General features: G+C 44.6%; 1 protein-coding gene across 1 annotated transcript in view; it reads left to right on the top strand.

The window, feature by feature from the left end:
• The window catches only part of LARP4 (La ribonucleoprotein 4), a gene marked incomplete in the record, with an annotated part of 1,458,174 nt that overhangs the window by 1,185,163 nt on the left and 256,591 nt on the right, over positions 1 to 16,420 (top strand). Inside the window, 1 exon segment of the mRNA XM_044083476.1 lies at positions 289 to 447. Coding sequence (XP_043939411.1) covers positions 289 to 447 — 159 coding nt within the window.

Raw genomic sequence — 16,420 nt, forward strand, 5'->3', positions numbered from 1 at the left:
GCTATACAAGAAAATTTAATGGCGCTATCAGGTTTGAAATTCTGTTCTGTATTGTAAAGTGATGTACAATGAACATTAAGGAACAATATCTACAGATAATTTCATGTGTGTGTAAAACGGTTAAAATTAAAGGTCATTTAAAAAGACTTCCTGAGATTATTAAATGTAAAACGAAGGAAATCTAATGTAGCCAAGTAAGATGCCACTACTGTTTTTAGATTTCTGATCTTTAACTATTTGCGCTATGAATATTTGGTCTTATTTTAGTTTATTTTCTTTGTTTTTTAGAGACCTCTGCCTTCAAGTGAAACAAAGATTCAAGTGCCAAAATTTGACCTTTTAGCCTCAAACTTCCCTCCTCTGCCTGGAAGTGTGGCAAGTACTCAAGGAGAGATAGTCTTGGAAAACAGAATGTCTGATGTTGTAAAAGGCATTGGTAAAGATAAGGTAACATGTTTGTAGTGATTTCCTTATGTTTAACTGAGGATGGTAGGTTGTTCAGGGCACTACTTTAATTGTTTGATCAACATTTAGCAGAATGTTCGAGAGCAACATAATACTATTGTTATAGCACTGTCTTGATGCTGAAGACTAAACTTCTGTGCAAGTGAATTGCTTCTTGTATCATTTTATTTTGAGTAACTTTTAGCATGCAAGGGTGGCACACCTCAGTGGTTTACTTTACTTCAGTGTTTAGCTGCCTGTTACAGCTTCCAGCTTAAGTTTGTGTATAGTTTTTCTTATTTGTGGATTTGTTGCTATCTGCATTTTCGTCACACATTCAAACATGTATAACCAGATTTTTGGCAGTACCTCCACTTTTTGTTTAAGGTGTATGTGCATTGCATATCCTGCAGTGGATGGACATCATATCTAGAATTGATTTCCTAATGCCTTTGGGTCATAATATGCCGAAGTAGATGTTCTTCCTTATCATTTTTGCACTATTCTTCACTCTTGGAATATCCTGCCAAGAATAGCCAAACGTCTAGCCAGCATAACAAAGCGTTTACACCTTCCAGGCATCATATGTCAGACATATTTCCTACTTGCAATGTTTAAGGTATATGTGACATGAGTACTGGATCCTCAGAAATACTTCATCTCCAGTCCAAATGCAGCCTTTGAATTTGGTCTGCAAGCCATTCACCAGGTTGGTTTAACTGCTGCGCCTCCTAAAGATAAGTGCCCCATTTGGGTCTCCTCTTTGGGGAAAATGAGTGTGGGGAAAGAAGATTCCCCATAAAGATGGACATGAAATGTGCCTTTCTTGTTTGTATGCTACATACAGGCATACACAATGTGGGATATGCCAGGTGCTTGTCTCTACAACACTCTGCAGTCATCTTATCCTGTGATCCTGTTTGAAGAACCAGCAGTTGAAGATTTCCACCCAGGGTAGCATGGGCAAATCTGCCTGCCCCAACATTCAGCTGCCACTTAAAGCCAGAAAGGAGTGCACTGATCCTGCTGATGTCCAGTCTCCACCAGACATCTGTCAGGATAGGTGAAGAATGGATTATTGTCCAGTCCCAGCACAGATTCCCTCTGCCACTAACCAGTTAGTGGCAGATACGGAGCTGCCTACCCTTAGGTCCACTGACGCTGTACCTGTAGCTGGTGCAAATGTCAAGGGGATCCACAGCTGATTTTTGGAGTGGGATAGGGGTATTCTGCAAGTACTTGCTGGGGAAGAGGTGCATGGTACCCTTATTTAATCTAGTCAGGGGTTTGAACCTCCTAGGTTTGTTAAAGCTGATATTCCTTTGAAAAAGCAGCAGAAGACTAAGTGTGTGGCCCCTGTGGCTAAAGATTCCCACCAAGAATAGCAGGATTTTAATCTGGCTTTCAATAATCTTATAGCTCATATGCCCCCTCAAGGATTGTCTCATCCTGCTTCTGTTTCTTGATCTACTCCTTCCAAATGGCCTAGGAACTCCAGAGTTGGACTCTGGTGAGGAGTCATTGGGTTACTCTGCTCAGGTCCACTCTTCTCTTGCCATTGGGTGTGAAGAGGATTTACTTTCTCCTGACTTCTGTATGGAAGAAATTTCCTTTGGGGATATGGTGGTTTATATGATGGAACATTAAGTGGGATTGTTCCCAGATTTTTGACATTCAAAAAAGGTGCTATGAACTCTTACAAATAGATTGTTCTCAGCCTTCTGCCATTCCTCTAGTGCTGGATGCCCTTTTGGATACTTTCACTGCAGCTTCTCAGGCCCCCGATTCTCAGGCTCCTGCCTCTAAGAAACCAAACAGGTTCTATAAATTTCCCAAAGCTCAAAGGTGTTTGTATAAGAGACCTTCCTCTAATCATGCTGTTATTTCTATAGCCACTGATACACCATTCAAGTTGCTGTCCTCCTCTAAGCATTTACTTTCTGATAAAGATGGCCGTGCTGTGTACTGGAATGGTAAAGTATATACTTCTGCTACCTTAGCTTTCAGGGCTATTAATTACCAGACCCAAATGATTAGGTATGTCCTGGCTGTTCTCTCCTAACTTGGGGACATTCTGGCTAATAAGCCTGTTTCAGAAGGTAAGACTTTTGCCATTTCCCTTTTGAGTACTGCTTTGCAGGTGGCTCTGCATTCTTTTAAATGCAGTTATGATGCTGTTGATGCCTCCTCTAGGGCAGCTGCATCTGGATCTGTAATGAAGAGGTAATTTGTGGTTGTTCCTCCAGGCTGTGCCTGCAGACATCAAGGCTAAATTATTAGACTCCCCTATTATACATCCAGAATTTCTTTGGCACTACTGTAGCTGAATTGTTTAAGATCCTTCAGTATAAGGGTAAAGTGCAGTATTTGAAGCAAATCTTGTTTCTCCTGCTCTTAAGTCTGAGAAATTATCCCTCTAAGCCTTCATTTTTTGTAGGTAGCCTAAAAAACCTTCTAGGGGCAAAGAAGGCTTCTAGGAGAGTTTTTCCAGACAAGCCTTAGCAGGGTTCTAAGGGTCAGAAAGCCTCCTTTCCCTGACAAATCTGCTCCAGTTTGACATTCGACCACTCCTGCTTCTCAGCCAAATTCCTGTGTCCCTCAGGTTGACTCTCTTCCTGTTTGGCAACAGATGACCACAGATGCTTGAGTGCTTTACATTATCCAAAGTGGATATTTTATGGTCTAGATATCCCTTCCTCCATTAGAAGGCCTTCCTCAGCCGCCTCTTTGTTAGCTCCCATGTTTTCTTTCAGGATCAGGTGGTACAGGGAGCCATCCATTTTGTCCCCTTGTCTGAGCAGTTAACTTTTTTTATTCCAGGAGATTTCTGGTTCCCAGGAAGGATTCGTCATGGGGGCCCTTTCTAGACCTGTCCTTTCTCAACACCTTTCTTAAGATTCCCTTTTTCAGGATGTTTTCTGCAAACATTTCCTTTTGTTAACTCAAGGTTTTCGGGTATCCCTGGATTTGGATGATCTTGGCTCAACATTCCTGTTCACCCTGTCTTCAGGAGGTTTTTCCATTTCTGTTCTTATCTGGCTCTTCAACTTTCTACAGCTCCTTTAGCAAATGTTTGGCAGCTGTAGTAGCATTCTGCAGACTTCAGGGAATTCATATAGTGTCATACTTGATATTTTGATTCAAGCCCTCTTATTTGGATGACCTTTTGAGTCAAGTTCCCTCTCAGCAGCTCTTGCTTCAGGATCTTCATTATGCTTCTGTGCAGTGTGGGGTTCACTCTCTCAAAAAGTTTGATTCCTTCTCAGGGCCAAGTGTTCCTGGGTTACAGGGTTCAGACCACTCCAGAGTTGGCTTGCCCTCTGTTTCCCAAGTTCCTCTCTTTGACTGTTTATTTTCACTCCCTTCTACCTCTTCCAGTCCTTCCTGCAGGGGAATTTCACAGAGTTCTGGGGTACATGGCATCCACCATTCCTATGGTTCCCTTTGCCAAACTCCATATGAGGAAATTTCAGTGGTATCTCAAGATTGTTTGGCTCCAGCATTACCATCCTCTGGAGTATCTGGTTCCTCTGTTGCCTTGTTTCAAGCCTGAGCGCCTCTGGTGGATTCAACCGATTTGCCTGAATCCAGATCTGCCTTTTCAGGTTCTCCTTACTCAAGTGCTGTACTTGAATGCTTCCTGATCAAGGTTGGAGAGCCTTCTCCAACAACCTCAAAGTCCGGGGACTTTGGTCCAGTCAACTGCCAGACCATATCGGCATCAAGGAGATGAGAGCTTTACTTCTAGCTCTCCAGGCCCTTTCACTCCCTTTGGGTTCTGGGTTCTATAAAGATTATTTACAGTCAGCAACTATATCAAACAAGGGGGCACAGAATTGTACCTCGTTTGCAGGCTGGTTCTTCAGTCTTGGGATTTTGCAGTCTGCCATTATTTGTTTCTTCAGGTGGTTTTACATTCCTTCACAGCACAATCTTCTGGCAGACTGAGCCGTTCAAGGAGAAATCCTCAAGAAAGGATGCTTCACAGGCAGGTGCTTTCTGGACGTTGTACATTTGTGAGGTATTCCTCAAGTAGATCTTTTTGCCTCTCTGAACAGACAACTTTCTTTTCAAGTGTGCCAAGTCTTCTAGTATGGAAAGTGGATGCCATGTTGTTTTCCTGGAAGGAGATTTAGATGCCTATCCCTCTATTCCTCTACTACTAAAGGTCCTGCACAAGATCGTGTGGGATAGGCCTAAAATCTTGATGGTGACTCCCTTTTGGCCCATTCTATTTCATCTGGCCAAAGGCAGTCATCAAAAGTTCTCTCAGGATGAATGTTATCACACAAGACAAGGGAACTCTCATTCACCCTCACTTGCTCATCCTTCACCTGACACTATGGGTGATGAGGTTGAATGTTAAGTTGTCTGTCTTGCCTTCATTCTTGCTGTTTGGAATTGGAGCTGATCCTCTGCTGCAACTCTGCCATCTTCAATAGCTCGAGAGCGGTTTACTGGCTCGAGGCTACCCCTTATCCCATGATGCCTAGCGACAGCTACCCAGATATCGTTTGCTGCTTCAACTGCGAGGTGTGTCATTTTCTGGCTCAGGCTTGTATATTTCAATTTTTTGTGTAAAAATATTCTTAGACCCTTTAAACTAGTAGATATTTTACTGTTCTTAGTTTTATTCTGTATTTGTTGTTGAAGTACTTCGTTCCTCTTAGTTTCCCCTTTATTTAGAACTCGTTTAAGTTAGAGAGTTCTCCCCCCTCTCCCTAGGATAGCTGTTTAACTTAGAGGCTTTCCTTTCCTTTTTTGCTGTCGTTAAAAAAAAAAAAAAATACAGAGGTTATGTATTTATAGGTGTACTTGTTTAGAGTAGTACTTATTTGTCTGTTTGTGTTTACGTTGTGGTACTTAGTTTTTTTGTAGTTGGGTCATGTCAAAGGAAGCTTAAGTATTTGGCTTTAAAAAATGTGACTCATGCTGTCAGAAAATGTCTCTGACAGATGGGCGCACTAGCTGCGTTTGTTTGGGCGCTGTTCACCTGCAGGACTCTTGTTCTATTTGCCATGCCTTTAGTCCAAGAGTCCTGCAGGAGCATAAGAACAGATTGATCCTTAGGGGTCTATTAAAGCCTCAGGATTCACCGGCAAAGAGTTCCCAGCCAGTGAAATCCCCAAAATCCACTAAACCGTCTGCTCCACCTTTGGAGCCGACTCCTGTACAGGATTTACAGAGTATGTCGGTTCCGGCTGGCACCGACAAGACAACCCCTCTGTTGGCTCCATTGGATGTTTCGGAGCCATCTCTGAGCCATAAGAGGCTGAGGTCCCCTTCATTAGAGTCTCTTCAGTCGTCTCTTCAGTCTCTATTATTGCAAAGTGAACGTAGCCACCATTCATCTCACTCCTCTCGATCCTCTAGGCTGTCAGATCATGATGTGGAGAGAGTAGTAAGTAGGTTGCTTAAATCACAGGCACTAACAATTATTGTCTAGCCCTCCTCAACAGGTATCTGCTCCATCCACCTCTTTTTCTGTTCCTCCTTAGACTCCATTGAGTTCGGAGCCGGAGTTCGTTGGGGTTAGAGTAGTGGAACCGTCGGCTCTGATCACCATCTCTTCTTTGGATCCGACTTCGGCTCCAATTACCTCGATAGTTCCTTCGATCGAGGAATCTGGACGCCAGGGCTCCCTTGTTGGCTCAGAGGTGGCGAGTGGCATCGGACCCTTGTCCGACCCCGATGTTCTTCATGTTTCACTGTTGCAGTCATTACATTTGGGTAATCTGCTGGCAGGTTGCCCTCAGTCGGCCTGAATTCCAAAGTCTTGGGTCCTGCGTCGGTTGCTGTCTTCTCTTCTATGACGTCAGGTTGTCAGGGGTATAAAACATGCAGCCGACACCATTTTCTTTAGTCTTTCTTGCCGCGCGGTGCATGAAGCAGAAGCATTTCGCAAGTGCCGGTCGTCTTTGACTACTGAAATACTCGTGTTTGAGTTTCAGAACCGAAGTCTTCAATAAAGCTAAGTACCCCATTGGGGGAAACTTTCTTGATTTTTACCAATGTCAGAAAAAGTTAATTGTATTACTTGTGGGAAGCAAATACCTCATAAGGATTTCCATTTATACTGTATTCCTTGCCTAGGCCCTGATCACAACGTGCCTGGCTGTCAGTTTTGTGCTAGATTTAACCAACGCACTATTAAGCGTCAGTATATTTTTGCATCTAAGTATTTTGGAAACAGATTTAACTACCCAGAGATGTCGTCTGATAGCAATCCGACTACTGGAGTACATAAAAAGCGCAAAGAAAAGGACAGAGAAAGGCAGTAGAGATCCAAAACCGACGACGAAGCTTCTCCTAAGCCAGTCGCCGGTTTGTTTTCGCAGGCCTTGATACCTGCTACCTTCGAGTCGCAGGCCTCTATTGACACCCATGTGGAGTCCGGCATGCTGCAAGATACTCAAGGTATTGGACCGACGGATTATCTCCCGCTGATGGGTCCAGAGCCGCTGAGCAGGCTTCTGAGGGTGTATTCAGACCTCAACATTTTTATATCAAACCGACGAAAGCTGCAAAACCAAAGGCAAAGACACCTTCTAACACCAAAAAAACGATGCCTGAGCCGTGTACACAGGCCTCTACGCCTAAAACACAGATTATCAAAATGGCTGAAGACCTTATTACCTTGATCAGGGGTACCCATCCCCCTCCAAATAAGAGGCCTAGGCAAGACACTGACTATGAACCTTCAGATCAGGTTTCTATTTCTTCTGATTCCTCTTCTGATCAGGAATTATCTTTACCTCCCTATGAGGATTCTGATGCTGAGGAGTCTATTCCATCTGCATCTCCTCCTGTGGATTATTCATTTGGAGAAACCTTGCATACTTTGAGGGAGCATTTTCACTGGGAGAGTCAAGACTTCTCAGAATCAAAAAAGAGGCTCGGGGATTTCCTCCTCCTCCCTCAGCACAAGCCTTTAGCCATTCCCCATGTGTTAGAAATTGTGGATGATGTTTTTTCGGAGTCGAGCCTAACCCCTGACTCTTTACCTCTGGCTCCCAGTAAGCCTGACCGGTATTACAGGGTCCCCGATACTTCTAAATTTTTATTTAGAAACCCTGCTGCTGATCCTGAAATTATTTCACAGGGTCCAAAGGGAGTTAAGGCCTCAACAGCAAAAAAAAACCTACCCCCTCTGACAGAGATTCAAGGGCGCTGGACAGATAGGGAAAAAAGATTTATACATCTGCAGCCTTGGCAATCAGGGCCTTAAACTGTCAATTTCATATGCTTAAGTACCAACATGTTATGGGATTGCTGAAACAGAAAATGATGTTGATTTCGGAATGTGCAGAAAATAAAGAATTGCAGGAATTATTGCATGCAGCTGAATAAGTTGGAAAGCATACTTTGCAATGTGGTTTTGATTCTTTAGAGGCCTCCTGCAGGGCCGCAGTTACTGGATCTGTGATTAGGAGGCATGCCTGGTTAAAGGAACAAAATTTGCCTGATCATGTTAAAGCTAAATTGCTAGATGCACCTTTACAGAATGATTCTCTGTTTGGTATTAAGACAGAAGAGGTTTTAAAGAAAATGGAAGACAAAGCTAAGTCTATGCAAACTATTAAGGATTTCTTACAAGTGCAGCCACCTAGATTCAGCAGACACTGGCCTACATAAAATTGGTCCTTTCCTGTGTCGGACAGAGCTCAAAGGGACAAATCCAGACGTCCTAAGGGTTCCAGGTACCAGGCTCAAGATTCGTACAGGTCAAAGCAATGGGGCGCATCCACCTCCAAATCTGGAGGAGATGAAGCGCAAACCTACAGAAAGCAATCCCAATGACTTCCCTCTGCCTACACAAAGCACTTATCTTTTGGCAGCACCCATAGGGGGAAAATTAGCACTTTTTGCTCAAAATTGGCAGTTAATAACCCAGGACAAGTGGATTCTGAACATCGTATCACAGGGATACAGATTCCATTTCCACACTCTGCCAATGACAAATGGCTGGCCAGACTTGCCAAAAAAACAATGGGCAGAGGCACAGAAATCGGTAACGTCCTTCATCGATATGGGGATCCATTCAAAAAGTACCAGAACAGGAAAAAGGACAAGGTTTTTTACTCAAGACTGTTCTTGGTACCCAGAAAGGAAAAGGCCTGTTGGCCAATACTGGATTTATCGATTTTTGAACACACACCTGAACATTCCAAAATGCTCACTTTGCAACAGCTTCTACCCATGCCGGGCAAGAATGCTTGGCTGTTGACTTTAGACTTAAAAGAGGCATACCTGCATGTCCCAATAAGACAGTCGTGCAGAAGATGGCTCAGATTCAAGGCTGGCTTAATGCATTGCCAATTCTCTGCACTGCTCTTTGGCTTATCTACTGCGCCCAGGGTCTTTACAAAGTGCCTGGCACCAGCAATTGCATTTTGCAAATAAAAAAGTATTCAGATATACCCTTACTTGGACTCTCTCATTCAAGCAGAGAACAAGAACACTTTTCTACGACACCTGGCATTTTGAAAAGGCTTCTAGCATGCCTAGGGTACACAGTAAACGAAAATAAATCACAACTGGTACCCTCTCAAAAGATAACATTCCTGGGTGCAAGCTTGCATACAACTGCCCAGATGGCGTACCTCACGCCAGACAAAGGCAACTGACTACTTACTTCAAACTGATGGCAACGAAAACCCGGTCTTCTGCAAGACTAATTCTGCAGGCTCTGGACTTCTTGGCATCCTGAGTCCTACTAACTCCATATGCAAGACTGCATAGGAGGAAACTTCAATGTTACCTAAAAAGTTTATGGAGTCAACATTCACACAGTCTGGAAACAATTATTCCTCTCATCCCCTGCCTGCAACAGGAGTTTCTATGGTGGGCAAAGGCCTGTCACCAAAACATGGGATGGCCCTTCACTCTACCCCTTGCCAGCCAAACCTTAACAGACTCATCAGATTATGCCTGGGGGGCCCACATGGCAGGAAGATGCATTCAAGGCATATGGGCACCAAATCCAATGCATCTACATATCAACCAGAAAGAGATGCTAGCTATTCAAAATGCCCTAACAGCCTTCAAGGACTTGCTTCATCCAGGACAGCTACTGATAGACGGACAACACCACAGTCATGTGGTATATAAACAAGCAAGGGGGCACACACTCATACCCCCTTTGCAGATTAGCCATGGCACTGTGGGACACAGCTTTGACCTACCAAATAAATCTTCAAGCTCAATTCCTGCCAGGAAAACAGAACACTCTGGCAGACGATTTAAGCAGAAACCTTATGGATCCTCACGAGTGGAAACTAAATCCACAAGTATTCAGCATAACAGCGAAATAGGGGAGCCCAAACATAGATCTATTTGCCTCTCCTTGCAATTATCAATTGAAAAGGTTCTGCACAAGGACTTATCACAGACAAGCATGGAAAGTGGACGCCCTATCCTTCAGTTGGAAAAACCTGTCTGTTTACGCCTTTCCTCCTCTGCCTCTTCTACCCAAGGTCCTCCTAAAAGTCAGACAAGAGAAGCCAAAGATGATATTAATTGCCCTGGACTGGCCCTGCCAAAACTGGTACCCAATCCTAAGGAAGTTGTCTCAATACCCAGCTTGGACCTTGCCTCAAAGACGACATCTACTGTCCCAGTAAAACAATCAGATCCTGCGCAATCAACTACAGACTCTGAACCTGGCAGCATGGCTAATCATGTAATCATACGATCGACACCTCTCAGTAAAGCTGTGATGGATGTCATTTTGGAAGCCAGAAGGCCTAGTACTAGAAAATCTTATGCTGACAAATGGAAGAGATTCTGTGCCTGGAATCAGGCACAAGGAACTGATACAGCAGAACCACATATTCCTCAGATATTACAATACTTAACTGAGATGCTTGACAAAGGCCTTTCTCATCAATCAAAATCCATGCCTCTGCCATTTCGGCTCATTACAATACAGAGCCACCAATCTTTTCTCATCCTTTACTAAAGCAGTATCTTAGAGGAGCCAAAAACCTAAGGCCTCCTAGAAGATCACCATTACCTGCATGGGACCTCAATTATGTGTTGGAAAAGCTCACCCTGCTTCCATTTAAACCAGCCGCTACCACTGATTTAAAGTTCTTATGGAAGACAGCTCTGCTACTAGCAATTACTTCAGCAAGAAGAGTTTCAGAGCTAAAGGCCCTCATGGCTGTAGAGCCTTTTATCATATTTTACCCAGACAAGGTGTCTCTGAGGACAAATCCTACTTTTATGCCTAAGGAGATTTCCAGTGTGGCTCTTAACCAAACAATTTATCTGCCAACTTTTTATCCAAATCCGCAGAACAAAGTGGAGAGAATTCTGCATTCCTTGGACATACACAGACAGCTAAGATTCTACTTGAGCAGGTCAAAAGCTTTAAGAAAATTTGAGCAATTACTAGTGTCATATGGTGCAGGATCAGAAGGAAAGGCCATCTCAAAGCAGACAATTTCAAAGTGGATAAGCCACTGCATCCGTTTCTACTATTTACTCCATGGTAAACCTGTGCTCAAGGGCATTAGATCGCATTCCACCAGAGCTGCAGCTACTCAGCCTTTCTCAGAGGAGTGCTACCCAAAGACATTCTAGAGGCTGCTACTTGGAGTGCTGTTCACACTTTTACAAAGCATTACCATTTGCCTCTCTACTCCAAGTCCAGGGTAGGCTTTGCCACTGCAGTGCTGCAGGGCCTTATAGCTGCACCTGATGCTGTTTAGCTCCAGCCTCCCAACCATAGCTTTGGGATTCTACCCAAATGTAATGACTGCAATAGTGAAACATGAAGAGCATAGTACAGTTGTGTACACTTACCATAAATGTAGATGTTCGAGTGTCTTCACTGTTGCAGTCCAGGTTACCTTCCCGCCCGTTCCCCTGTCATTCTACAGATTATCTTTCCTTCTCTATCGTGTACAACGTATGTGGTGTATTTGCTTGTAGATGAAGGTAAAGTTTATATTGATGCATGTATATAGATATTTATATATAATATTGCTACCTTTTTGGGGGTACCTGACATCGGGGGCAAGAAAACTAAAGGAAATGGCATCGGCTACATGTTTCATACCTCTGATGTCATGGAAGAGAAGACAGCAACCGACGCAGGACCCAAGACTTAGGAATTCAGGCCCGACTGATGGCAACCTGCCAGCAGATTACCCAAATGTAATGACTGCAACAGTGAATACACTCGAACATCTACATTTATGGTAAGTGTACACCTCAGTACTTTCTTCTTCTCGGAGCATCGGCGCAGATGAGATCGGCTCCAACATCGGCCTAGGAGCCATCCCGCTCGGCACGGAGAAAGATTCCTATTTCTTTGCAACCGGAGCTTTCTCTGCCTCGATGCAGGGATCCCTTTGAGGTCATGCGGAGTGTGCTGTCCCCCGAGACAGCTCCACTACCAGCCCCACTAGCTGCATCCCCCGTAGTGTCTGTGCCAATCTCTGCTCCTCCTCCAGACCCCAAGCATAGGGAACCGATGCCCCAGGACACCCCATTGGGTGTTTCGTCTTCTTCAGAGGCCTCCCCTGATCACTCAGAGGAGCCCACTTGGAAGAAGTGCAAGAGGAAGCACATTGACTCCCCTGAATCTGTCACTTCTGATACAAACTTAGAAGAATCGGAGGGGTCCCCGAGATCCCCCTTTGAAGAGGTTTCCTTTTTGGACATCCTTGAAATGCTTAGGCAGATGGGGGCTGGACTCCCCTAACCCCTACCGAGGATGAGTCTGTATTCCTGGACGCTTTCGGTTCCCGACCTTCCACCTCCTGGGTTTCTCATCCTTTTGAACCACTTATGTCTGTAGTGGCTCGAAAGGCTTGATCAGCTCTGGACATGGTGGAACCAACTCCGAGGAGATCTGGTAAATTTATTACAGCCCCCCAGGATAAGAAATTCCTTTCTAAAGGTGTGCCCGTTGATGCCATGGTGGTAGCAGCAGCCACCAAAAAAGAGTTAGCGGAGACCTCTTCATCTGTTCTTCCCCATAACAAGGAGTTTAGGATGATGGACAGGTACAGAAAGTGAATGTTTGCTTCAGCGACCTTCTCCATGAGGTCCCTGAACTATCTGTCATTTTACTCGCCTTCAAAGGGATCTCCTTAAAGGGCTTGTAGATACCTTTCAAGATCCTACAGCTGAGGGAGTACAAGCCAAAGTAGCTTCCCAGCTAGCGACTCTTAATTCTGTAGTTAACTTCTCCATGAGGCTCATTTCCTATGCAGCCGATGGAGCGAGTAGAGCCACGGGCACGGGTGTGACCCTCAGGAGGAATGCTTGGATGTGGCTGTGTCACTCTGCGGAACCCTTTTGAGCGTCCTTCATCAATACCCCTTCGATGGCTCTTTTCTCTTTTGAGCACAGGTGAAAGACACGTTGACTAGGTGTGAGCAAGAAGGCAAGACACTCTGTGGTGGGAGTCCATTTTTCCACTCCCTCTAGACCTTACCCCAAGGGTCAGAATAGTGGGAAGATGTGGTTCTGCAAATCTCAGTGAGCCTTGCCTGACACACGTAGTGATTTTTTTCCTCCAGAGGCAGAAGGGGAAACAACAACAGTAATAGACGCCGCCCTCGTGGCAGAGGGGGTCTGCAGAATCAGGGCAACAGAGACTCCTCCTCTAACAAGCCCTTCCAGCATCCCTGAAGGGTTGCCTGGCTGCTGACCTTCTAGAGGCAGTCGGGGAAAGACTTTTGCTGTACCCAAAAGCCTGGCAAAATTTAACAAGAGACAGATGGGTACTGTCCATTATATCTGGAGGTTACAATATTCCCTCCAATCAACCCCCTTACAGTCAAAGAAGGCCCTTTCAGATGTTCCTCCCAATCTGAAGGAGCCAAGTAGTAATAGAAGTTTCAAAACTGATAGAAAAAAAGAGCCATTCAGGAAGAAATCTCCCAGGGTCCCAAGGGGGCTAAGGCTTCTATGGCTAAAAATCCTGTACCCTCAGAAAGGGACTCCAGAGCACTAGATAGGTGGGGGAAGAAGGTTTACACCTCAACTACTCTAGCTATGAGAGCATTAAATTGTCAATTTCACATGCTTAAATACCAGCAATTCCTAATGTCTCAAATAAAACAAAAGATGGGCACGCACCCTCAACAGTCTGAATTCAAAGAAATGCAAGATCTGTTGCATACAGCTGAACAGGTGGGCAGACATACTTTACAATGTGGTTTTGATGCCTTGGAAGCTTCCTCTAGAGCAGCTGTTACTGGGTCTGTTATACGTAGGCATGCTTGGTTAAAGGAACAATCTCTGCCTGATCATGTTAAAGCAAAGTTACTGGATGCACCCTTACAGCAGGATGTCTTATTTGGGGTTAAAGCAGAGGAGGTTTTAAAGAAAATGGAGGATAAGACAAAATCTATGCAGACGGTGAAAGATTTCTTACAGGTACAGCCCCCACGCTTCAGCAGAAATTTGCCAACAAAGAATTGGTCCTTTTCAGCTACTGAGAGACCACAGAGGGTTAAATACAGGCGCCCAAGGGGCTGAGGACAAGCACAAATCCCTTACAAACCTCGCCAATGGGGCACTGCAGCACAGAAGGGAGGAGAAGACAGGTCCCAAACTACTAGAAGGCAAACACAATGACTTAAACCTCAAACTGCCAAGCAAAACTCACTTGGCAGCTCCCTTGGGAGGAAATTACACTTTTTACAGACAACTGGCGCATAGTCACAAAGGACAAATGGGTCCTAGACATTCTCACACGGATACAGATTCCATTTCCACACCTTGCCAAGGATAAAAGGAATGCCAAACCTGCCACAAAATCAATGGGCAGAGGCACAAAACCAAATTACAGCTCTCATGGACATGAGCCATTCAACTGGTACCTACACAGGAGCAAGGCCAAGGATTTTATTCAAGGCTCTTTCTAGTCCCCAGAAAGGACAATGCTTGGAGACCCATTCTGGACCTTTCAATTTTAAACACCTTCTTGCAAGTACCCATATTCAAGATGCTAACACTACAGCAGCTTCTTCCCATGTTGGGCAAGAAAGCTTGGCTAGTAACGTTGGACCTCAAGGAGGCATACCTGCATGTCCCTGTCAGACAAAATTGCAGAAGATACCGCCGTTTCATTGCAGGTTCAACCTATTACCAATTCTCTGTACTGCCCTTTGGCTTATCTACTGCGCCCAGGGTCTTCACAAAATGCCTGGCACCAGTAATTGCATACTGCAGACAGAGGAATTCAAATATACCCATACCTGGACGACTGTCTCTTCCAAGCAGAAAGCAAGGACATTCTCTTACAACACCTGGCTTTTGTAAAACATCTAAATTGCCTAGGGTACACAGTAAACGAAAAGAAATCAAAACTATTGCTTTCACAAAATATGACATTCCTGGGTGCCAGCTTGAATACAACGGCCCAGATGGCTTATCTGACGCCAGACAAACCACTACAATTAACTCAATACTTCAGAACAATGGCAACAAAGACCCAACTCCCTGCAAGAAAAATTCTGCAGGCCTTGGGCTTCATGGCATCTTGCATACTACTAATACCATTTGCAAAACTGCATATGAGGAAATTACAATGGTACCTAAAAAGCATATGGACTCAACACAGCCACAGCTTGGAAACAATGATGACTCTCATTCCCTGCCTTCAACAGGAGTTTCTATGGTGGTCATAGGCATGTCACCTCAACAAGGGTCAGCCTTTCACCCTACCCCCAGCCAGGCAAACTGACAACAGATGAATCGGACTATGCCTGGGGGGCACACATGGCAGGACGGTGCGTTCAAGGTATATGGACAGCAAATCAAAGGAATCTGCACATCAATCAAAAAGAAATGCTAGATGTACAAAATGCTCTGACAGCCTTCAAGGACCTCTTACATCCAGGACAGCTTATCATAAGGACAGACAACACCACAGTAATGTGGTACATAAACAAGCAAGGGAGTACACACTCCTACCCTCTATGCAGGCAAGCAATGACCTTGTGGAACACAGCACTGGCTTACCAAGTTCAAGTACAAGCTCAATTCCTGCCAGGAAAAAAGAACACATTGGCAGACGACCTAAGCAGAAACATCATGGATCCCCACGAGTGGAAACTGGATCCACAAGTATTCGCAATGATAGCTCAAAAATGGGGGCTCCTCAAAACTATCAGCTAACAAAATTTTGCACAAGGACTTTTCACCATCAAGCTTGGAAAGTGGACGCACTCTCATTCAGTTGGAAAATGCTAACAGTATATGCCTTTCCTTCATTACCATTTCTCACAAAGGTGCTACTGAAAGTCAGGATGGAGAGACCCCGAATGATACTCATTGCCCCAGACTGGCCACGCCAGCACTGGTACCCACTATTAAGGAATATGGCCCAGGGCCCACCATGGATTCTACCACAAATTACCCACCTGCTCACACAGCAAGACAATCAGATTCTACACAGCCAGCTCAAAACCTTAAACTTGGCTGCATGGCAAATCACCTAAGCAACCAGCCAGCTTCTCTCACACAAGCTGTTATGGATGTTATTTTGGAGGCCAGGAGGCCCAGCACCAGGAAAGCCTACTCAGACAAATGGAAAAGGTTTTGCACCTGGAACCAAGCTAAAGGCCAAAATACCCTTCAGCCTGACATACCTCAGATTCTGCAATATCTAACTGAGATGTTACACAAAGGGCTTTCTTTTTCATCTATTAAAATCCATGCCTCAGCTATTTCTGCTCACTACAACACGGATCCTCCCTTATTTTCACATCCACTCCTAAGGCAGTTTCTCAGAGGGGCCTCCCAGGAGAGCACCAACACCTACTTGGGACCTCAACTTTGTTCTGGAAAAACTCACGCTACCTCCTTTTGAGCCAGCTTTCTCAGCTGACTTGAAGTTTATATCATGGAAGACTGCCCTGCTGCTAGGAATTACTTCAGCTAGAAGAGTTTCAGAGCTTCAGGCACTAATGGCAGTAGAGCATTTCCTCATTTTTCATCAAGACAGAGT

Source organism: Protopterus annectens, chromosome 9.part0 (assembly GCF_019279795.1).
Source record: "Protopterus annectens isolate FY-2018-M chromosome 9.part0, PAN1.0, whole genome shotgun sequence".
In the NCBI taxonomy this organism is placed as follows: Eukaryota; Metazoa; Chordata; order Ceratodontiformes; family Protopteridae; genus Protopterus; species Protopterus annectens.